We start from the raw sequence: 21,519 nt of genomic DNA, 5'->3' as shown, positions 1-21,519 counted from the left end.
ATTTTGCACTAAACAACCAACACAACAATTGGCTTTACCAACCACATTAAAAAACAACCAATAGTCAAACAATCAACACGAATAGCCATTACAAATTAGTCATAGAAGCCAAGAAAAGCAACCAAAAACTCCCTAGAGTGTTTCTTTATGTGGATGGGGATCAAAGAAAGATCGGAATAAGGATATAGAGCCCTTAACCTATCAAAATTATATCCGAGCGTGATATAGGATTGGGACAAGAAAATAAAGGAAAATACAAATTCGCGTCCCTTATTGAAAGGGAGAATTGAGGATATAAAGAAGAATTAATAAGGATATTTTTATTTGATTTTTTCATTTATCACAATTTTATTTCCAACCCATATCAAAGAAAGCAAAATACTTAATATCATTTTACATCATCAGAAGTATTTCTTTATCCTTATCACACCCTCTTCTCCTTCATTCCAAACACGTTAATAAGAAATCTAAAGTCAAATCTTATTCAAGATACACGAATCATAATAGAAATGAAGCGAATACTTCATCCGTTTCATATTACTCGCTACACTTCTCAATTCACGGACTCCTAAGCAATTTTTGGAGAAGAAAGAGGTACAGAGTAAAAAGAAAAGGGATCCATGTGAGAGGTTAGAGAAATAGGGAGAGTTTGTTGCCTAAAAAGAAAGTGTAGCAAATAATGTAAAATTTCCCATGATAAAAAATGTAGCGAGTATTATGAAACGAAGGAAGTATATAAATTTGAAAAAATCCTATCCTACCATAGCCTTTCCCAGTTGTGTTTAGTCCCTTTTCTAGTGCATATGCCTCATCCCTAACCCCTTCTATGTAACCTCTAAGCCCAAATACAACAATATCACCAACATGGCAACAAGAAACCTATAGTAACATAGAAAGCAATTCCCAAATCAAAGAAAACTATACCAAACTACAAAGGCCCATTACTAAAACAAAGCCACATACACACACATAATCCATTTATCTCACTCTCTTTTTTAACAACTTTATCTTCAACCAAAACAAAAAAACCCATTTCTCTAGAGCTTAAATTTTAAGCTCACTCCCTTCACTTATTCCTTACACCTCTCATCATCATCTTTCTCAAGAGAGAATCACCATGCCTGGTCCTACTATTGAAGAATTGCAGAACCCAATTTCTCTTGAAGAAGAGGTTTCATTTCTTTCTTTTTTTCATGAAATTCTCTCTTTTACATGGATTTTATTGGATTTTTTTTTGGGAATTTTCAGGAGGAAATTGTTGTCGAGGATGTTAAGGAGGATGAACATGAAGATGATGATGAAGATGACGATGATGATGACGAGGATGACGCTACCCCAGGTTTTTATTTTTATTCCTTCTTATTTATGTGTAATTTTATTTGTTTAATTAATATCCATGATTTTTTATTTGTGTATATTATATTATTATTATTTTGCTTGTCGGAATCATTTGGGTTTAATTAAGGTTATTTATGTGGTAATGGGGGTTAATTGTTGCTTTTGATTTTATAAAAAAGGTTTTAAGTTTTAAACGTGAAAATAAAAAATTGTTGTAGTATTTTCGTGGAATAGTGGTTTTTTTTTTTAATGTTTCTTTCTTTGGTTTGTAAAGGATGAAATATGAGGACAGATGGTACCTTTGTGGAATGTGGAGTACTGTAGTATCGTCCTGAATTCTAGGATATTGTCCAGATTCGAATTCTCATTATAACAATATATTGAGACATTTACTTTCGGGCTGTCCTTAGCAGGGAGCTTTGTGGAGTACTATAGTATCACCCGAATTCTAGGACATTGTCCAGATTCGAATTCTCATTACAACAATATATTGAGACATTTTATTTCGGGCTGTCCTTAGCAGGGGTTGGTCTTCGGACCAATTATCTTTAGTAATAAAATAAAAATTAAAGGATGAAAAATGGTTTTGCCATCCACCGGGCGAATCCAGGCTTAGTTGTTGCCGGAGCCACTTTAACAAAGAATTTTAAACATGATTGTCGGTGAAGCCAGTTTATTAATAAAACAACTTTTATTTTCACTTTCTTAACTGTCTTAGCTTATTATAATCCCTACAATTAGGCAGGGCCTGCCTCTACTATGCATCACCCCTACTATCCACTTTTTTAATGCAGCAATGCCACATATTTATAACCCTATCCCCTCCTCTTTAACTTTCCTTGCGAGCAATCGAAGGAAAATTAATCTTCAATTATGTTGTCTTTAAATATGTCTTTAGAAAAACAGCGCCTACTAATTGTAAGAATTTTGTTTTGCCATACTTCTTATAATTTTCTAATTACTATAGTATGACTTTACGTTTGCCAACGCACAACTTAAGTCATTGCTTTCGTAGCTTTTCATTAGTAGATACTAGTATTATCTATACTAATATATTAAAAAGCGTTCCTAAGAACGTATATGTGCCACGTGAAGAATTGTTTACGTAAAGATTTGAACCCATAACCTCAAGTATGAAAGTAAGAAATCCAACCATTACTCCACCATACCATTATTGATTTTGTAATCAAAATTAATGATGACATATGAATGGAAAACGTTTGAAATACATATAATGAATAAGATGACTTTTTAAAATGAGTATGAGAATACTTATTTAACTACTAATAAATTGTAGCAAAGAGAAAATCCGGGGCATCGCCCGGGCCTAAATACTAGTTAATAGTTGATATCATGAAAATTTACGATGAGATGAATCAACACTATTATATGTGCAAATTTTTTGGTTTTATATATTAGTCTATATTGCTGGTCAAGAATATTACTCCCTCCGTCTTTTATTAGTTTACCCCTTTCTTTGGGGCACATTTGCCGAGATACTAATTTGAACCTTAATATCTCTAATTTTCGATAAACAAAAATTACAAAAAGTTGATATTTGGATAATACACATTGAGACGAATCCAACAAGATCTCACATGACTATATTTTTCCTTAAATACAAATTACAAAAGATAGTCAAAGTCATGTATGTGAATAGTGTCAAAAGTCAAAAGGGGTAAACTAATAAAAGACGGAGGGAGTATATAAATAGTGCAAAAGTCAAATGGTAACAATTGAAAAATAAACACAGGCCCTAGTTTTGTTTAAGTATTATTGGAGTACTTTTCCGTATTCAGATAATTGGATTCGAAGCGACATTTCATTAGTTTGAGGGTTTGGAGACTTTTTACTTGTTACGTGACGTTTTCCTGAATATTATTTTGGTCTTAAATAAGTTGTGGGGGATGTAATTGCTGTTTGCAGTCTGGATTTCTAAGAAAAGGATTCCCAATTGGCCAATTCAGATAAAATGTGTTTGTGAAGATTGGAAATCCGTGTTGTATAAGTAATAAGCTGTAAGAAAGTTGGGTCCGTTGTATTATTTGATCATTATTGGAGTACATATTGCATTAGCTTGAGTAAAATTCAGCTTATTTGATTGGCGGGAGTTCGATTTGGTTAGGTTGGTGATGTTGAAGGAAAGTTTAGAGTTGTGTGATATCAATTATTATCTCTGTTATAATTTTTTGGGTTGGATCGACGAGTTTTTATGTGCTTTTTTGAACTATTTTTCTATCGAACCTTGAGTATTAATTGCTACCCTGTGATCTGGATTTATCCATCTAGGCTCAGCTGAGGGCTCAAAACAAAGCAGGAGTGAGAAGAAGAGTCGCAAAGCAATGTTAAAATTGGGATTGAAACCTATCACTGGTGTTACCCGGGTCACCATTAAGCGAGCCAAAAACGTAAGAGTTTGTCCAAAATATTATGTCCATGTAGTTGTCCTAATTTTATTGTGAACACACTGTAAGAGGCTGTTTGGGTGTTTTTATCATTACAGATATTGTTCTTCATTTCTAAGCCTGATGTGTTTAAGAGCCCGAACTCTGAGACCTATGTCATATTTGGAGAGGCAAAGATCGAAGACTTGAGCTCTCAGCTGCAGACTCAAGCTGCCCAGCAATTCAGACTCCCTGATATGTCATCGATGATGGCCAAATCAGAAGCTTCTGCAGCTACTGCTGCTGCCCAAGAGGAGGAAGAAGAAGTCGATGAGACTGGGGTGGAGCCTCGGGACATTGATTTGGTTATGACCCAAGCCGGGGTTTCGAGGGGAAAGGCTGTCAATGCACTCAAGGCTCATGATGGTGACATTGTTGGTGCTATAATGGAGCTCACTGCTTAGTTCGTTCCGATTGCACAGGAGTTTAATAGTCTGTTCTAGGTCTATTAGTCTTTTTCTCTGTTGTCGGTTGCAAGAAGAAATGGCTAGTGATGAGGTTATGCATTTTTGAACTGCTGTTCATTTGATTTTAATTTGGATTTGCATTCTGATAATATAATTGGATTTATTGCCTGAAATTTGTAGTACTAGTTTTTATTTATTTGATTGAGTTTCTGTTCAATAGTTAAATTTGTCATCATTCACTGAACAAGGAAACGGGCGAGAACGGAAAACTTACTGCCTTTCATACCTTCTAGCTTGTTTGTCATTACAGTTGCCTTTCTTTATCTAGAGTACAAAATTGAGGCTGATAATGAAAATCGAGGATGATACATTGAATGGGGATAAATGTATCTACAATTGTGGTATTAGATTCCAGACTGTAATTTTTGGGTATTACAGAGCTAGTAAGTCTCTGTGATTGATTACAGTCATTACTCATTACACCATTGTTTCTTAATTGATTACCCTACAGTTTGTCCGGATTTCTCCAGCAGAGCCAGTAAGAACTTCAATCTCACCCATTTTTATCATTGCTGCTGCAAATTTTCTCATCCACAAGAACTGATTTCTTGCATTCTGGCTCACCTCTTTAGCTGTGTTGGTGTTTGTCAACAGGGTCTGATCAGATGTGAACAAGCCTCGGTTGGCTAAGACATCCCGGTAGTAATTAACATCTGTGACAAATGGGGTACGAGTGTCCATTGGAACCACCAGGGTAGATGCGCTTCCTTGCGGGCACTGTTGCTGCAACCGTCCTGCATATCTTGTATCCAGGGTGGGATCTGGTCCAGTTGTTCCGTTGAAGTTGTATAGCCTGTTGGTGATGGATGTGCAATGAGACCGCCCGATTGTATGAGCTCCTGTGATTAAGAGTGTGTTTAGGTCAGATGTAGGTCCTTAATATTAGGGACTTTAAGATTTCAGTCGATCAGACAGGTTGAGACTAATTAATGAACTTCGATATGAACATAATACATTTGAACGTAGACCTTTGTGGTAGTTGATTGATCAATTCAAAGTTGACATTATCTGCCAATTTTGGTTTATTAATGGCTAAAGTTAAACTAATACCGCGACATAGACTTTGTTCTTCTCAACTCATCTAAAACAAGTTTTATAGAAAGTACAAGTTAATCATACGATTCAGTAAATATAAGTTAAATTTAACAATAATGAGCTCAACAAGTTTGGCGACATTAAGTTTAGTTCAATTAAATGGCCAATGTGGTTAATTTTTTTTTTCCCTTTTATTGGTTCAATTTTTTTAGTGCAAGTAATAGAAATGCACCTATGAATTAATAAAATTTGACATTGTCAAAACCCTTCTAGCTACTCCTACAATTAGGCCTTGTTCTTTTGGACTTATTTTCACTTCAGTTCAGCTAGGTTCAGTTCAGTTAATCTCAGTTCTGTTCAGTAGTTTCCTCTCACAGTTTTCATTCAGTTCAGTTCAGCGCAGTTCACTTCAATTCAATTCAGCCCCATTCAGTCCAAAAGAACCGAGCTTTAGTGTCCAAACACACCCTTTTCTCGAATGCAAAATACCATATTCTATAAAAATTCTACCTATGAATCAAGTACATGCTAATATATACTGATACCTGATAGAGTGACCATTTCTTCTTGTGTCAATTTTTTCTTCAGAAAACTTTGTGTAAGCTGGTCAACATTGAATGTAAATCCAGGAACATGTTGTAGCACTTCTGACATTAAGGAGATCCTACCATCCCTTCTTCCAGCTTGAACAGTATATCTTGGACCTAAAGTCTGTTAAGTGTCAAACAAACAAAGTTATGCAGGAAATAACTAATTTAAACAGTGCTAAACAAGCTTATGTAAGTCTAACATTTAATTTGCTGCTAACAAAACTCTACTTACTATTGCAACACTGTCTCTGGCTGCAAAGGTTAATATGTCTGCACATGATACCACCCCTTTGCATTGAGCTTCAAGTCTAGCCTTTGCATTGTCGATCACTTCGAACCCTCGAAGACTAGGAGAGTTCGCTGGTGAATCTTTCTCAGCATTGTTCGAGGAGGTGGTGTCGATGAGAATAGACGCGTCACAACCCTGAAATACGAAAAGATTGCTTAGTAAAAAAAAAACTCTAAGATTGCCATGATAAATTTGATATGACTGAAAATGTGCCTGGAAAACCCAGTATGGAGGAGAGTTCAGTCCACATAAAAGCCCAAAGGAGGTTCCATACTAAAATCAATTGGCAATAGTAGGAGGAGCTCCTCTAGCTTATATTGTGGTACTTTCTCTCCTCTTTCTCCACTGTAAGACAACTCACATGTACACAACATGCATGGAGTTCAACACGTCATGATACAATTATGAATAGCTACCATATTCGACTTACTCTAACGAAACAGTCATGAAAATGCATTCGAACAAGACCGGGTGCAACACCACGGTTTTTGATAAATCCCTTCATAACCTCTTCTCTAACAATGCGTTCAGCTGATGGACATGATCTACTATAAAAACCAACTCTAAGTTGTGCTTCTATTATTTGAACACTTAGACAAGAAAGAGCAAAGAACAGAATAAGAGAATGAATTGACATCTTAAGGCTCATTTTTTTCTTTTCTCTGAGTACTTTGCTTCTACTTTGGAGTAACTAAAAGACTCAATTATGTCCTTTTTATAGGTAAAAAACGAGGTATTGACAATTTGAAATGTTGTATTTGTATAATTGTATATGTCCTAGATTAGCGCATTGTCGAGTTTTATAAGTCTTAATCACATGGTAGTTTTAGATGGTATGCTTATATTGTATAAATTTGTGGCCTGATTCTATTGACTTGAATGGCGTAAGATGCCAATATAGTGGTTGAATTGGGTAAAACTTTGGGTCCAATAGCTGGATTTTCTTCTATCGCTTAGTTGTCAGTTTACTTATTCAAATTTGGACTGTTATCGTCAGTATTCTAATTATTTTAGATTTATGGAAATGTCCGAGAACAAGAGCTGACAACTAGTGTCAGTACAGAGGATAAGGGTCTAGCCCGGCCTTTGGCCCTAATTAACGGGTTGGCCGGTTGGGTCGTTGGATTTTCTCCCACATTTAATGTCTAGATTTCAAAAATCACACGTGAATCGGTATAATTAATGTTTAGATTCATTTAATAATTGAACTTTTAGTTATCTTATCTAATGTTCTGGGAGCGTTGGTTAGCCTTTGCCTATTTCAAATTATTACTACTATCAAAACAACCTTTTATAAGCCACTTTTTGTCAAAAATAACATTTTAATTTTATTTGTCAAGACAAACATTAAGCAATTTTTTTGTCACATTAAACTCGTTGACATCACTCCGACATTGACCTTATTACTCCGGCATTAACCGTGTTTTCGACTTGAATTTTTGGCGAAATTATATAAATAGTTTTCGACATTTTTTTAAAGAGAATTAACGATATTAATAATTATATCTATAGGTTAGGAAGCTTAAAAATCTAAGTGTTGTAACTAATGAAAAAAAGGAAGTGTTATTATTGTCTTGTTGAAAGAATAAGGTCATAAGGAACAAGGAGTTGGTAAATTATTGGCGGTGGATTTCTTCCATGAGGAGTGTTTTTTTTGTTTGACTTTGGATTGCTAGTTGATGTTGTTTAAGGCCTCTAGGCAGACATACAAAGTCTAAGATAATGGCAAAGCTTGTTGGGAGACTTTTGTGAGCTAGAGGACTTACGTGTTAGATTGAATAATGTGATAATAACATCATTATTATGGCTTAGAGGAGAAGATTATGAAGTGTGCTCATATCTTAGACATTGCCGTGTGAGTTTGCTTGCAAAAGGAGCTGATTTTGTGTTAGGAGTGAAGAGTATAATCCACATGTGAGTTAGGAGTAATTATCTTATATTGAACAATTAGAGAGAGAATGACTAACATATAAATTGGTGAATCACCCCACCTATCACCATTTGGTTTTAGGATGGAACCCTACAAATCTTGTATGCGGTGGAACTCTCCACCGGCATGGGATTGTATTAGGTCCAACGAAGTTTTTCAATTTCAGTGTATCTTATGAAAGGTGGAAGCGCACAAAAATACAAGAGTGATAGGGAGTAAGTGACGAGGAAACTTAATATTGTGATTGACGTAGGGAGATTAGCTGCATGGTTCGACGAAGAAGCCAATCGTGGAAAACATCTGAAATGATTTCTGCTAGTACGACTCTCGGTGTTAGAATGCTTAATAAAATACCTTTTCGGAAAGGAACACGGGCCAACATCCAACTCACTGCTATGCTCTGACCTATAAGCTTTTTAAGCTATATGAGTTCGTTTAAAGCCTGAAAACAATATGTTAATAATTTTTGGATTTTATTTTTGCCTAATTTTCGTATTAGGGTTTTGTTTAGACTAGTTAAATGTTTTTAATTAGCCCTCGTTAGAAGGCAACTTTTATTCTAATAATAACATTTGAGAGTTTAACTCTTTTTCTGGTGGATTCTAAAGTTTCTACAGATTTATTGCTTGGAAATCTGTTTGTTTGTATCGGCATTTTACTTGTTTTTCCACCATTAATTTCGACTGCATCGATGATGTATTTTTAGATTTAGTGTTGAATTCTGTTGAAAAGGTCGTGATACTATACAATGTAATATATCCTTAAATACACTATGTCTAAAATTGTAATTGTGGTTGTTATTATTGTACTCCAAAGTCTAGGTTGGGACCGTGGTTAATATTGGCCAAACATTAAAAAAGGGATTTTTAATTTTTAGATTTAGTGTTAAGTACTATTAAAAAGGCGGTGACACCATAAAATATGATATATCCTAAAATACAATATGTCTCAGACTGTAACTAGGCTGTGCAAAGATCAGCGTCGGATCGGATCGAAAGTTCGGGTCTGATCCTTGGTTTAGAGAAAATTCTGATTCCGAATTTTCGTTCTGGTCAGGTCCAGATCTCGAAAATTCCGGTCTAGACGGGTGGACATAAATTTTTGAATTTTTAGGAAAAAGAATTTATATATTAAAATTTTTTAGAAGATAGAAAGTTATAAAGTTAAAAACCCACTTTTTATTACCTTTAGGAATATTGTTATTAAAATTATTAAATTTTAATTGTATCTAATTTATAAATATGTTTAAATAAAATTTTATTTTTTCACTAAAATATAGATTTTGATCCAACAGATCCAAAACCAAACCGGTATTTTTGGTCTGATCCAGGTCCAATTTTTTTCAAATTTCTGTCCACGGTCCGGTCCGGTCTTGGACCGAGTGAACACCCCTAAATTATTTGTAATTGTGGTGGTTATTATTGTACTCCAAATATTAATAGTGGACTTCTGTTCCCAAGCCGATTATTGTCCTCCAGATATTAATAGTGGACTTTCGTTCCCAATCCCAGGCTGGGACCGTGGTTAATATTGGCCAAACCTAAAAAAGTTTTTTTTTAATCAAAAACCACCTTATAAAACATGAAATTTGCGAGAAACTATCTTACATATATAGTATTTTTTTGCAAAAACAAACCATAAACAAATTTTTCTTTTTGAGAACAAACCTTATGTCAGATTCCGATCGTTGACCCAAAGTTCCGACATTGACCATGTCATGGATTTTGTAGGGTTTAAAAAGTCACGTGTCCTGCACAAGTGCACATGACATAGTGTCGGAACCTTGGTCAATGATCGGAATTATGCATAATGTTGGTGTCGCAAAAATTTTTGTTTAAGGTTTGATTTCGCAAAAAAAATTATATAAGGTAATTTCTCGTAAATTTCATGTTCCATAGAGTGGTTTTTGACAAAAAATCCTAAAAAAAGCTATGGCAATTTTATCGTATGATATCAGTTGAAGTGTAACTTAAGGCTTAACTGAAAATAAACTGAAACTGATAAGTTAACTGAAACTGTTAAGATAAAGCTGAAACTGATAAGGTGCTAGAACTGATAAGGTAACTGATTAATTTAACTATTTGGCAAAATTAGTTGATAAATTATTTTAGCAAAATTACTAGTTGTCAATGAAAGATTTTCCAAAATTTCAGTCACCTGATGTTGAAAAGGTAAATTTTTTAACTTATCATTTAAGTCATTTTAGCCACCTGAAATTTAATTTTAGGTGCTCCCCAAACACTACGAATCATTTTAGCACCTAAAATATGTTAGCACCTTATCATTTAAGGTAGCTAATAAAATGTTCTAAGATTGATTACACTCATAATTCATTACACCATAATTTCTTAGTTGATCACCCTACAGTTTGCGCGGATTTCTCCAGCATTGCCAGTAAGAACTTCAATCTGACCCATTTTAACCATAGCTGCTGCAAACTTTCTCATCCACAAGAACTGATTCCTTGCATTTTGGTTCACCTCATTAGCTGTGTTAGAGTTTGACAAGAGGGTCTGATCAGAAGTGAACAAGCCTCGGTTGGCTAAGAGATCCTGGTAGTAGTTTACATCGGTGACGAATGGAGTCTGAGGATCCATTGAAACCACTAGACTTGAATCTGTGCTTCCTTCTGGGCACTGTTGTTGCAATTGTCCTGCATATTTTGATTCTAGAGTGGAATCTGGCCCGTTCGTTCCATTAAAGTTGTATAGCCTACTGCCGACAGATGTGCAATGAGATCGACCAAGCGTATGAGCTCCTGTTAACAAGAACATGTGTATGAGAATTGAGAGGTGATTTACGTTGAGAACGTGTATTTTCAAACATATATGTCGTGGTTCCTTATTTTGACGGAGTACAAATACATAAATTTTCTAATGTTAGATACTTTTTCAGAACTATTGTCTAGGCTCCCTTTGGTAGGGCGTAAAATATTTTCCTGAAAAACTGTTTTCCTATATTTTCAGTTTTACATTCTTTTGTTGGTAAAAGGGTGTTTTAAAACCATTTTCCCTTGGAGTAAAATTACTCTCCCATGATGGAAAACCATTTTCCGGGAAACTGTTTTCCTTATCTCTCTTGTACTCTCCTTTCATTGCCTCCTCACTTTCCTTTTCATGTTCCTTTCATTTCATCATTTTTTTTACATGGAACCAAACAATGGAAAACTAATTTTGAAATTGTGTGTTTTTCATTGTAAATTAGTTTCCATAAAAATCATTTTACATTGAAAATGATTTACGTCCTACCAAACGGAGCCTAAGTAGCCGTCAATTTTTTATTTTCTATTCTTCATGATATTATGCACAAATCAAATTAAATAGTGGAGAGAACTTAATAGTGTAGAGCTTCTAATCCTATTAGGGCAAACATGCTTCTTGGATATATAGTAGTATGAATCAATGATTTTCAGTTAACTTATCAGTTTTAGTTTTTTTAGCTATTATTGTCAAATAGACCCTTTATGTATCTTATATGTTTAGTTAACCTCGCTCTAACATCTAAGAATCTTATTATACCTGATAAGGTGACCATTTCTTCTTGCGTTAAGTTTTTATTTGCAAAGTTCTGTGTAAGTTGGTCAACATTGAAACTGAATCCTGGGAGGTTTTGTAGTACTTCTGACTCTGAAGAAACCCTGCCATCCCTTCTTCCAGATGGAACATTATATGATTGCCCTCTCGTCTGTGAAACAAAGGAAGTTATGCAGCAGATACCAAAGTTAAAACTGTTTGATACAGGTTATCATTTATAGCTTTTACTGGTGGAAAAAAATGTTACTTACTATTGCTACACTGTCTCTAGCTGCGAAGGCTAATATATCTGCACATGATACTACCCCTTTACATTGAGATTCAAGTCTAGTCTTTGCGTTGTCGATGACTGTTGGGCCATGAGTCCCTTCCTATGTGGAAAAACTCATTGTGTTTGGGTTATTTAGCCAAAGTTATCAAACTTTTAGAAGTTTGACTTTTGGGGCAAAACTCACGTGGATGTGAGGGAGCCAAAATGGACTTTGGCTTGCTTCATAAATATGGGGTAGTATTCAACTTGGACTGGCAGAAGAGTGTGTTGAATACGCAAGAGAAAAACACAGAGAGAAGGAAAGTGAGAAAATAGAAGAAAAGGAGAGCAGCCCCTTCTCGGTTTTCTGGGCACAGTTTTACAAAACACCTCCGATCGAAGGTCGTTCGTGGTCCGATTTGGCTGAAATTTTGACAGCATATCCGGGACATCTTGGGCTACATTCTGGACGGTGTGATCGTCTTTTGGTGCTCTGGTTTGTGAGATATTGCTGCTGTATTGAGCTCTGTTTTTCTGGTGATATTTCTCAATCTTCCTCTTTTGTAAGTTGCTAATTATGATGTCTATTGTTGGGTAATTTGTGTACCCATTTGAGGACTTGGAATTGGGTTTGTGTAACCTTCCTTTTATCATAATAAGAGCAATTGGGTGGACTCCTAATCGTCCCGTGGTTTTTACTCTTCTCATTGAAGGGGTTTTCCACGTAAAAATTTGTGTCTTTGTTTCATTGTTAATATTGTTGAATTGCTTATCTTGTTGTGGTTGTTGGTTGATATTATTGGAGAATTCTGATTTTGGGAGATAGATCATGATTATGTTGATTTTGGTGTGACCTTGAACATACTAGAAGTAGGAACTTGCTAGTTGTATTTGTTCTTGTCACTTGAGTAATTCCGCAAGGAGGTGTATTTACCTCAACATTCTGGTATCAGAGCCACGGTATACTGTTTGTTGATTTCTCCATGGATTCTAGTAATATCAACAGTAGTAGAATGGTCAGTTTGAATGGTACTAACTATCACCTTTGGAAACGAAAGATGAAAGATTTGTTGTATGTCAAAAGTTGGCATTTACCTGTGTTTAGTACCGAGAAACCTGAAGGTAAAACTGATGAGCAATGGCAATTTGAGCATGAACAAGTTTGTGGGTTTATTCGTCAATGGGTTGATGATAATGTTCTTAACCACATTAATGATGAAGTTCATGCAAGGTCTCTTTGGCAAAAACTTGATTCCCTTTATGCTAGCAAGTCGGGCAATAATAAATTGTACTTGATTAAGCAATTGATGGGATTGAAGTATAAAGAAAGTAAGGCTTTGTCTGATCATTTGAATGATTTTCATGGCATTATCCAACAATTGTCCGCCATGGATATAAAGTTTGATGATGAGATTCATGGTTTTTATTGCTTGGTACTCTTCCTGATTCATGGGATACTTTTAGAATGACACTTTGTAACTCGGCACCAAATGGCAAAGTCACCTTGGATTTTGCTAAGGTTGGTATCTTGAATGAGGAGATGCGAAAGAAATCTCATGGTGTGTCATCTTCGCCCGAAGAAGCATATGTTGCTGAGAACAGAGGTAGAGGTAAGAGCAGGGCTCCTAGTGGCAGAGATAAAAGTAGGAGCAAGTCTCGTGGGAGATATAAAATTTGAAGTGCCATTATTGTGATAAAACGGGTCATATACAGAAGTATGCTACAAGATGAAAAGAGATAACAAGGGTGGCAATGGCAAACAAGATAAGAAGCAAGATCAGAAAGACCAAGATAATGATGATCGAGCTGCAGCTGCAACTGTTGAAGATCTTATCATTGTGCATGATGAGAGTTTGGTGAACCTAGCTAACTATGAGACAAGTTGGGTGATTGATAGTGGAGCCTCACTTCATGTGACATCAAGGAAGGAATTCTTTACATCTTATACACCAGGTGACTATGGGGTATTGAAGATGGGTAATGATGGTTTGGCTCAAGTTGTAGGTGTTGGAGATGTTTGCTTGGTGACTGACATTGGAGCAAAGTTAGTGCTCAAGAATGTTCGACATGTCCCAGACATTCGATTGAACTTGATCTCCACTGGCAAGCTCGATGATGAAGGCTTTTGTAGTACCTTTTATAGTGGTCAGTGGAAACTCACTAAAGGTATTTAGTGCTAGCTCGCGGGAAGAAGCACACAAGCCTGTATTTGTTGCATGCCACAATTTCCACAGATCGTGTAAATGTAGCAGATGATGATCCAGCAAGGCTATGGCATAGAAGACTTGGACATATGAGTGAAAAAGGGCTAAGTTGTCTGATCAAGAAGAATGCACTACCTGATTTGAAGAGTGCAAAACTTGACAAGTGTTCACATTGTTTCGCTGGAAAACAAAACAGAGTCTCATTTAAGAGACATCCTCCATCGAGGAAATCAGGTTTGCTTGACCTTGTTCATTCTGATGTTTGTGGTCCTTTGAAAGTTAAAACTTTTAGTGGTGCACTTTACTTTGTAACCTTCATTGATGATTGTTCAAGAAAGCTGTGGGTGTATGCTTTGAAAACAAAAGATCAAGTACTTGATGTGTTCAAGCAATTTCAAGCTTTGGTTGAAAGGCAAACCGGTAAGAAGCTAAAGTGTCTCCGTTCTGATAATGGTGGTGAGTACATTGGACCTTTGGATGACTACTGCAAGTCATTGGGTATTAGACATCAGAGAACTCCGAAGAAAACTCCACAGTTGAATGGCGTGGCCGAGAGAATGAACAGAACTTTGTTAGAGAGAATGAGGTGCATGCTTTCCGAGGCAAAGTTACCAAGACACTTTTGGGGTGAAGCTTTATTCACTGCTGTTCATGTGATTAATATGTCTCCTTGTGTTTCTTTGAATGGTGATGTTCCAGATAAGGTCTGGTTCGGCAAGGAGGTTTCTTACAATCACTTACGTGTCTTTGGGTGTAAGGCATATGTGCATGTTCCGAATGATGAAAGATCAAAGTTGGATTCTAAGACTCGCCAATGCATTTTTGTGGGTTATGGTCAAGACCAGTTTGGCTACAGGTTTTATGATCCTGTAGAGAAGAAATTAATTCGTAGTAGGGATGTATGTGTTGAAGATCAGACTATTGAAGACATTCAGAAGGCACAAGAGACTACATCTTATAATGGTTATGATCTGGTTGATTTGGATCTACCTCCTTTGACTTTTGCACCTGCACCGGCTGAAGAAGTGCAAGGTAATGGCAATGATGGAAATATTCCTGAGGTGATGATCCTGTTGATGATGATGTTGATGATGATGCTATTGAGATAGATCATCATGGCTCTCCTGAAGTTCAACCAGTTCCTGTAAGACGGTCTATCAGAGACCGGAATCCTTCTATGAGGTACCCTTCTTCTGATTATGTTCTCCTAACTGACGGGGGAGAACCTGAGTCTTTTGAGGAAGCTATGGATAGTGATGACAAGCAGTGTTGGATTGATGCAATGGAAGATGAAATGAAATCATTGCATGATAATCACACTTTTGATCTTGTGAAGCTACCAAAGGGAAAGAAAGCTTTGAGGAATCGGTGGGTATACAAGCAAAAACAAGATGAGAATGCGGAAGAAACCACGATACAAAGCTAGACTTGTTGTTAAGGGTTGCAATCAGAGGAAAGGAGTAGACTTTGAAGAAATTTTTGCACCGGTTGTCAAGATGTCATCTATTAGAGTTGTTTTGGGTCTTGCTGCTAGCCTTGATTTGGAGATTGAGCAGCTAGATGTGAAGACTGCCTTCCTTCACGGTGACCTTGAAGAAGACATCTACATGGAACAACCAGAGGGCTTCAAAGTCAAGGGAAAAGAAGATTATGTGTGCAAATTGAAGAAGAGCTTGTATGGCCTAAAACAAGCTCCGAGACAATGGTATCGCAAGTTTGACTCCTTTATGGGGGAGCAAGGCTACAAGAAGACTTCTTGCGATCATTGTGTTTTCTTGAAAAGGTTTTCTGACAATGACTTTATCATTTTGCTTCTTTATGTCGATGACATGCTGATTGTAGGGCAAAATGTGGCTAGAATTGTAAGCTTGAAGCAACATTGAGTAAGACTTTCTCTATGAAAGAACTCGGGCCTGCAAAACACATTTTAGGCATGCGGATCATCCGTGATCGAAAGGCTCGAAGGCTATGGTTGTCTCAAGAAGCATATATTGGAAAGGTGCTTCAAAGGTTCAATATGGAGAAAGCAAAACCAGTGAGTACTCCTCTTGCTTTGCATTTTAAATTGAGTGCCCAACAAAGTCCTTCTACTACTCAAGAGAAGGAAAGTATGCAGCATATACCTTATGCTTCAGCAGTGGGCAGTTTGATGTATGCAATGGTTTGTACGAGGCCTGATATAGCACATGCAGTTGGTTTGGTAAGTAGATTTCTCTCTAGTCCGGGAAAAGAGCACTGGAATGCAGTTAAATGGATTATGAGATACCTACGAGGCACTGCAGATATGAAGCTTTGTTTTGGAAGTGACAAGGCTATTCTTGTCGGCTATTCAGATTCTGACATGGCGGGTGATATTGACTCGAGGAAGTCTACCTCGGGTTATATGATCACTTTTGCAGGGGGAGCAGTATCTTGGCAATCTAGGTTGCAGAAATGTGTGGCGTTGTCCACTACGGAGTCGGAGTTTATTGCAGCGACAGAGGCATGTAAGGAATTGCTTTGGATGAAGAGATTTGTCTGTCAACTTGGATTTACACAAAAGAGGTATGTGTTGTATTGTGACAGTCAAAGTGCAATTCATCTTGCTAAGAATTCCACTTTTCATGCTAAGTCGAAACATATTGATGTGAGGTATCATTGGATACGTGATGTTCTTGATGCTAAGTTCCTTGAGCTTGAGAAGATCCATACTGATGACAATGGTTCCGACATGATGACTAAAGCATTGCCAAGAGGCAAGTTTGAGACTTGTCGTTTGATTGCCGGAATGGCAACCACCTCCACATAGTCGGGAGGGGGAGATTTGTTGGGCCATGAGTCCCTTCCTATGTGGAAAAACTCATTGTGTTTGGGTTATTTAGCCAAAGTTATCAAACTTTTAGAAGTTTGACTTTTGGGGCAAAACTCACGTGGATGTGAGGGAGCCAAAATGGACTTTGGCTTGCTTCATAAATATGGGTAGTATTCAACTTGGACTGGCAGAAGAGTGTGTTGAATACGCAAGAGAAAAACACAGAGAGAAGGAAAGTGAGAAAATAGAAGAAAAGGAGAGCAGCCCCTTCTCGGTTTTCTGGGCACAGTTTTACAAAACACCTCCGATCGAAGGTCGTTCGTGGTCCGATTTGGCTGAAATTTTGACAGCATATCCGGGACATCTTGGGCTACATTCTGGACGGTGTGATCGTCTTTTGGTGCTCTGGTTTGTGAGATATTGCTGCTGTATTGAGCTCTGTTTTTCTGGTGATATTTCTCAATCTTCCTCTTTTGTAAGTTGCTAATTATGATGTCTATTGTTGGGTAATTTGTGTACCCATTTGAGGACTTGGAATTGGGTTTGTGTAACCTTCCTTTTATCATAATAAGAGCAATTGGGTGGACTCCTAATCGTCCCGTGGTTTTTACTCTTCTCATTGAAGGGTTTTCCACGTAAAAATTTGTGTCTTTGTTTCATTGTTAATATTGTTGAATTGCTTATCTTGTTGTGGTTGTTGGTTGATATTATTGGAGAATTCTGATTTTGGGAGATAGATCATGATTATGTTGATTTTGGTGTGACCTTGAACATACTAGAAGTAGGAACTTGCTAGTTGTATTTGTTCTTGTCACTTGAGTAATTCCGCAAGGAGGTGTATTTACCTCAACAATGACTTCAAACCCTCGAAGGCTGGGACTGTTTGCTGGTGAATCCTTCTCGGCGGTGTTCGAGGAAGTGGAGTCGATGAGAACTGATCCATCGCAACCCTGAAAAGACGAGGGACAGGTAAGCAATTTCCTCTATTTTGTGGAAAAAACTATTCTCAATGTTATTGTCAACCAAACAACTGCACATTTTCGGATTTTTTAGGAGCTACCAAGGTTTTATTTTTATGTTTATGTTAACCAAATAAGCACTTACGATTTACACAAGAAGTTCAACTTCGTAGAAAGTAAAATTTATGATGCTTTTTAGTTGACAAAAGCTTATGAAGTTGGACATTGTAGGAAGCTTGGTTATATATATTTCATGTTCAACCAAACAATTTATGGCACTCTAATTTTGAGGAAACTGTTAGAGATTAATCTAGAAAATTCTAAATGTTTGATGAAAAATGTGAGAAAAATATCTAATGTGTATCTAGAATTATCTTGTGAAAAATCTAAGATATTTGTACTTGAAAGAAAAATCTAGAAGCTAGGACACAACAACTATAAATATGTAATATGTGCATGAGTTAAAGAGGGAGCCAAACCAGTGTGCTCCACACAAGATATTAGAAAAGGTAGAAACAAAGAGTTCTACCAAGGTGAATGAGAGACATGAGCTCTCAGCTCACAAACACACTTGTACAATTAATTATCAATGAAAATGCAATTTTATGATATTATTCGGGTCCATCAAAACTTCCGTGTGCGTCATAGATTTTATCAGAAACTATATAATGTCATTTAAACTGTATTTAACTAAACGACCACTAAGTTAAAATTATCGACTTACCCTAACAAAGCAATCATGAAAGTGCATTCTGACAAGACCAGGTGCAATCCCTTTATCATTCATGAACCCTTTCATAACTTCTTCCCTCACAATGCGTTCAGCTAATGGACATGAATTACAATAGAATCCGACTCGAAGCTGTGCTTCGAGCTGAACACATAGACAAGAGAAAGCTAAAAACAATGCAAAAAATACTTTAGAAGAGTGAATGTTCATTTTCAAGATCATTCTTTCTTTCTAGTACTTAATTGTCTTCTTAGAGAACCTAAGCATGGAGATAGCGCCTTTTATAGTCGAAAAACCAGAATAAAAATGCAGTATCATCCTACATTAGTGCGTTCTGATACAACAATACTAATTAAGTTCTTTAATACTACAACATGACATTTTTAGATGGAAGAAAATTCAAACCAGAATTTTTATGATTGCAACTGATCTGTTTACTTAATCATATTGGTTATGGATTATGTGATAAGCAATATTGTATGAGCTCCTATGTTACTCAGATATGAATTGAGTGTCTACTCGGATACGGGGGTTCAAGTGTGGCTCGGCTATTTTGTAGAAAAAAGTCAAGTTCTTAGTTTAAGATGAAGTATCCAAGTAAGTGTCGTGTCGTGTCGAGTACGACACAATACGACACCCCGTTTTTGAGATAAATGAAGGTGTCAAAGTAACACTGATTAGCTACTCAAAGCAGTCATGCACTCATGCCTGCTTTTGTTGACTTACAAGGCGCAAGAAGCCAATGTTACTATGGTAGTGGTTACGCAGGGGTATATTTTGGGATTAATAGTGTATACTTCTATATTTTATCTGGTATAATTAGTAAGTTGTCACTTGTGTTGTCACTTAATATTCAAATCTGCATATTACTTGTTAGTACTCTATTATCTTATGGAATGTTGGGAATATTCATTCCAAAGTCTCATATGAAAAGAATAGGAAGTGGAGGAGCTATTAATATAATAGTGCTCAATACACTAGTATAAGGCTTTTTAGAAAGGTGTCCAAAAACAAATATGTGCGGGCTGGGCCCCAAAAAGGACAATGTTGTACTAGTGTCATAGTGTGTGTATGAGCGTGTGTCGGTGGCCCAACAAATGGTATCAGAGTCGGGCGGTTCGGTCCGGGGCGGGAGGCTCCATGGAGTATGAGTGTGTATTGAACGGAGGTTGTCCTGAGATTAGTGGTGGTTGCCCTGTAACTCGTGTTCAAAGCGAGTGGGCATGTTGTCCAGTAGGGCGTGGTCTAGTAGATGGTTCGTGGTCGGGTGGTTGGCCCTGTAACTCGTGGGGATCGAGTGGGCATGTAGTCGAGCACGAATAGTGGTAGGTGATGGTGTAATCAGGCGGCGGGTCCCGTGGTGTATTGACGGTACTGAGGGAAGACCTTTTGGGAAGGTGCCCAAAATCAAATCCGTGTGGGTTGGTCCCAAAGCGGACAATATTATACTTGTGTGTATGAGGGTGCGTCGGCGGCCCAACATGGAACAATATGAGGATAAGAGATGGCCTTTTGGAAAGGTGCCTAAAGCAAATCTGTACGGACTGGGCCCAAAGCGGACAATATTATACTAGTGTGTGTATGAGGGTGCGTTGGCGGTCCAACATGGAACAATATGAGAATAAGAGATTTGGTTTGCATCCAGTGTCAATACAAAGGAATGATGTCTTATGTCTCCAAGGACGACTGATCTTGATTACTACTGTTTACTGATTTAGTGATGGTAGATATACAACATATGCAAATATTTAAATTCTGGAATGATGGTTAAGTACCTAAAAAGCATTTTTTTGAGGTACTAGGGCACAAACGCACGTATCAGACTTCACATTTTTTGGGTTAATTATGGACCCTATAGGAAGAAATGATTTCTTTTGGATGGTGATAATTGCAGTAGTTGATGTTGGAGCATTGTGAAAACTTAAATTTCCTACTAGGCTATTGCATGCTACCGAGCATAATTATTGGAGAGTGCAAGAGACATATTGGCCGTTATATGTTATGTAACATGGGTATTTCTTTTAAGTCATGTACTCGTACCCGTACCCGTACCCGTGCCCGATACGATACGTATCCTCTATGGGCACATATACTCATTCCTAAAATTTCAAAATCTTGTCATTTTCCGTCCCCAAATCCCGTTCCTGTATCTGTCCCTGCGCAACCTAGGTTATATGTATAAATCTTATTTTCTTGAAACTTTCTTTTACGGTGAAAAATCACAACTTCATATAGATTTAGAATACATGCCCGTCGAATTGTGTTTATTGAAAAGAAGTTGATGTAGTAGTGTTTATTTAGGACTACTCTATCATCTATGATCCTGGACATTGTACAAGTCATTGATAGATAGATAATCATCTATATCCAACATGTTGGTGTATTAGAATATGAATATCACTTATCCCCCTCAACGCCAGCTGAATCTCCACCGTATCAACACAAATAGTATTAGTTGGGACAACCGATGGCATAACTATGTGGAGTATGGACCATGTGATCATTGCTCACATGCTGCAATACTTCATTATAAATGTATATATGACATTTATATACAATAATGGTGATGAAATGTATGAAGTGGAAGACCTCCACTAAGAATTCTTCTTACGACAGAATGAACCTTTGATACATGCATGTACAGATTGATGGGAGCTTAATCTTAATTTAGAGTTTTAAGTGACAAAAAGTTGATCCCATTTAAGAATTTCCAAGGTGATAATCTACTCAGACTACTCTGAGTAACCCAAATGAGACTTGACATAATTCTATAGGATGATGAAACATGTGGAATTAGTGGTAGGTTTTGTCATTTACTTAAGAGTGGGGCATGAAATTGACCTAATACTTTAGTATATTAGACAACGTGACCTGACTTAATACGTATTGTAGTATTCTAATTCTAATTTTCAGTGGAAGCATTGAGCTCATGAACTTCCATCATGTTTTTCAGTATAAT

The 21,519-nt window shown here is 36.8% G+C and overlaps 3 protein-coding genes across 3 annotated transcripts; 1 reads left to right on the top strand and 2 right to left on the bottom strand.

Annotated features, from left to right (window-relative positions):
- The first annotated feature begins 974 nt into the window (after positions 1 to 974).
- Positions 975 to 4,362, top strand: LOC104888142 (nascent polypeptide-associated complex subunit alpha-like protein 2). The gene is made up of 4 exons (XM_010673018.4): positions 975 to 1,171; positions 1,249 to 1,339; positions 3,628 to 3,746; positions 3,842 to 4,362. Exons 1-4 carry the CDS (start codon positions 1,118 to 1,120, stop codon positions 4,184 to 4,186), a joined length of 609 nt encoding a protein of 202 aa, XP_010671320.2. The 5' UTR covers positions 975 to 1,117; the 3' UTR covers positions 4,187 to 4,362.
- An 85-nt stretch (positions 4,363 to 4,447) lies between these two features.
- LOC104888143 (peroxidase 5) lies at positions 4,448 to 6,952 on the bottom strand. Its single transcript, XM_010673019.4, has 4 exons — positions 6,594 to 6,952; positions 6,107 to 6,298; positions 5,830 to 5,995; positions 4,448 to 5,088 (listed from the first exon to the last, which is right to left on the bottom strand). The coding sequence occupies exons 1-4, from the start codon at positions 6,810 to 6,812 to the stop codon at positions 4,682 to 4,684; spliced, it is 984 nt and encodes a 327-aa protein (XP_010671321.2). The 5' UTR covers positions 6,813 to 6,952; the 3' UTR covers positions 4,448 to 4,681.
- Positions 6,953 to 10,259: 3,307 nt separating this feature from the next.
- On the bottom strand, positions 10,260 to 18,826 carry LOC104888141 (peroxidase 5-like). The gene is made up of 5 exons (XM_010673015.4): positions 18,555 to 18,826; positions 17,730 to 17,821; positions 11,878 to 11,977; positions 11,612 to 11,777; positions 10,260 to 10,851 (listed from the first exon to the last, which is right to left on the bottom strand). Exons 1-5 carry the CDS (start codon positions 18,780 to 18,782, stop codon positions 10,442 to 10,444), a joined length of 996 nt encoding a protein of 331 aa, XP_010671317.2. The 5' UTR covers positions 18,783 to 18,826; the 3' UTR covers positions 10,260 to 10,441.
- Between the last annotated feature and the right edge of the window lie 2,693 nt (positions 18,827 to 21,519).

This window comes from Beta vulgaris, chromosome 3 (assembly GCF_026745355.1).
Source record: "Beta vulgaris subsp. vulgaris cultivar EL10 chromosome 3, EL10.2, whole genome shotgun sequence".
Lineage (NCBI taxonomy): Eukaryota > Viridiplantae > Streptophyta > Magnoliopsida > Caryophyllales > Amaranthaceae > Beta > Beta vulgaris.
This window is presented reverse-complemented; position numbering and strand designations above follow the sequence as displayed.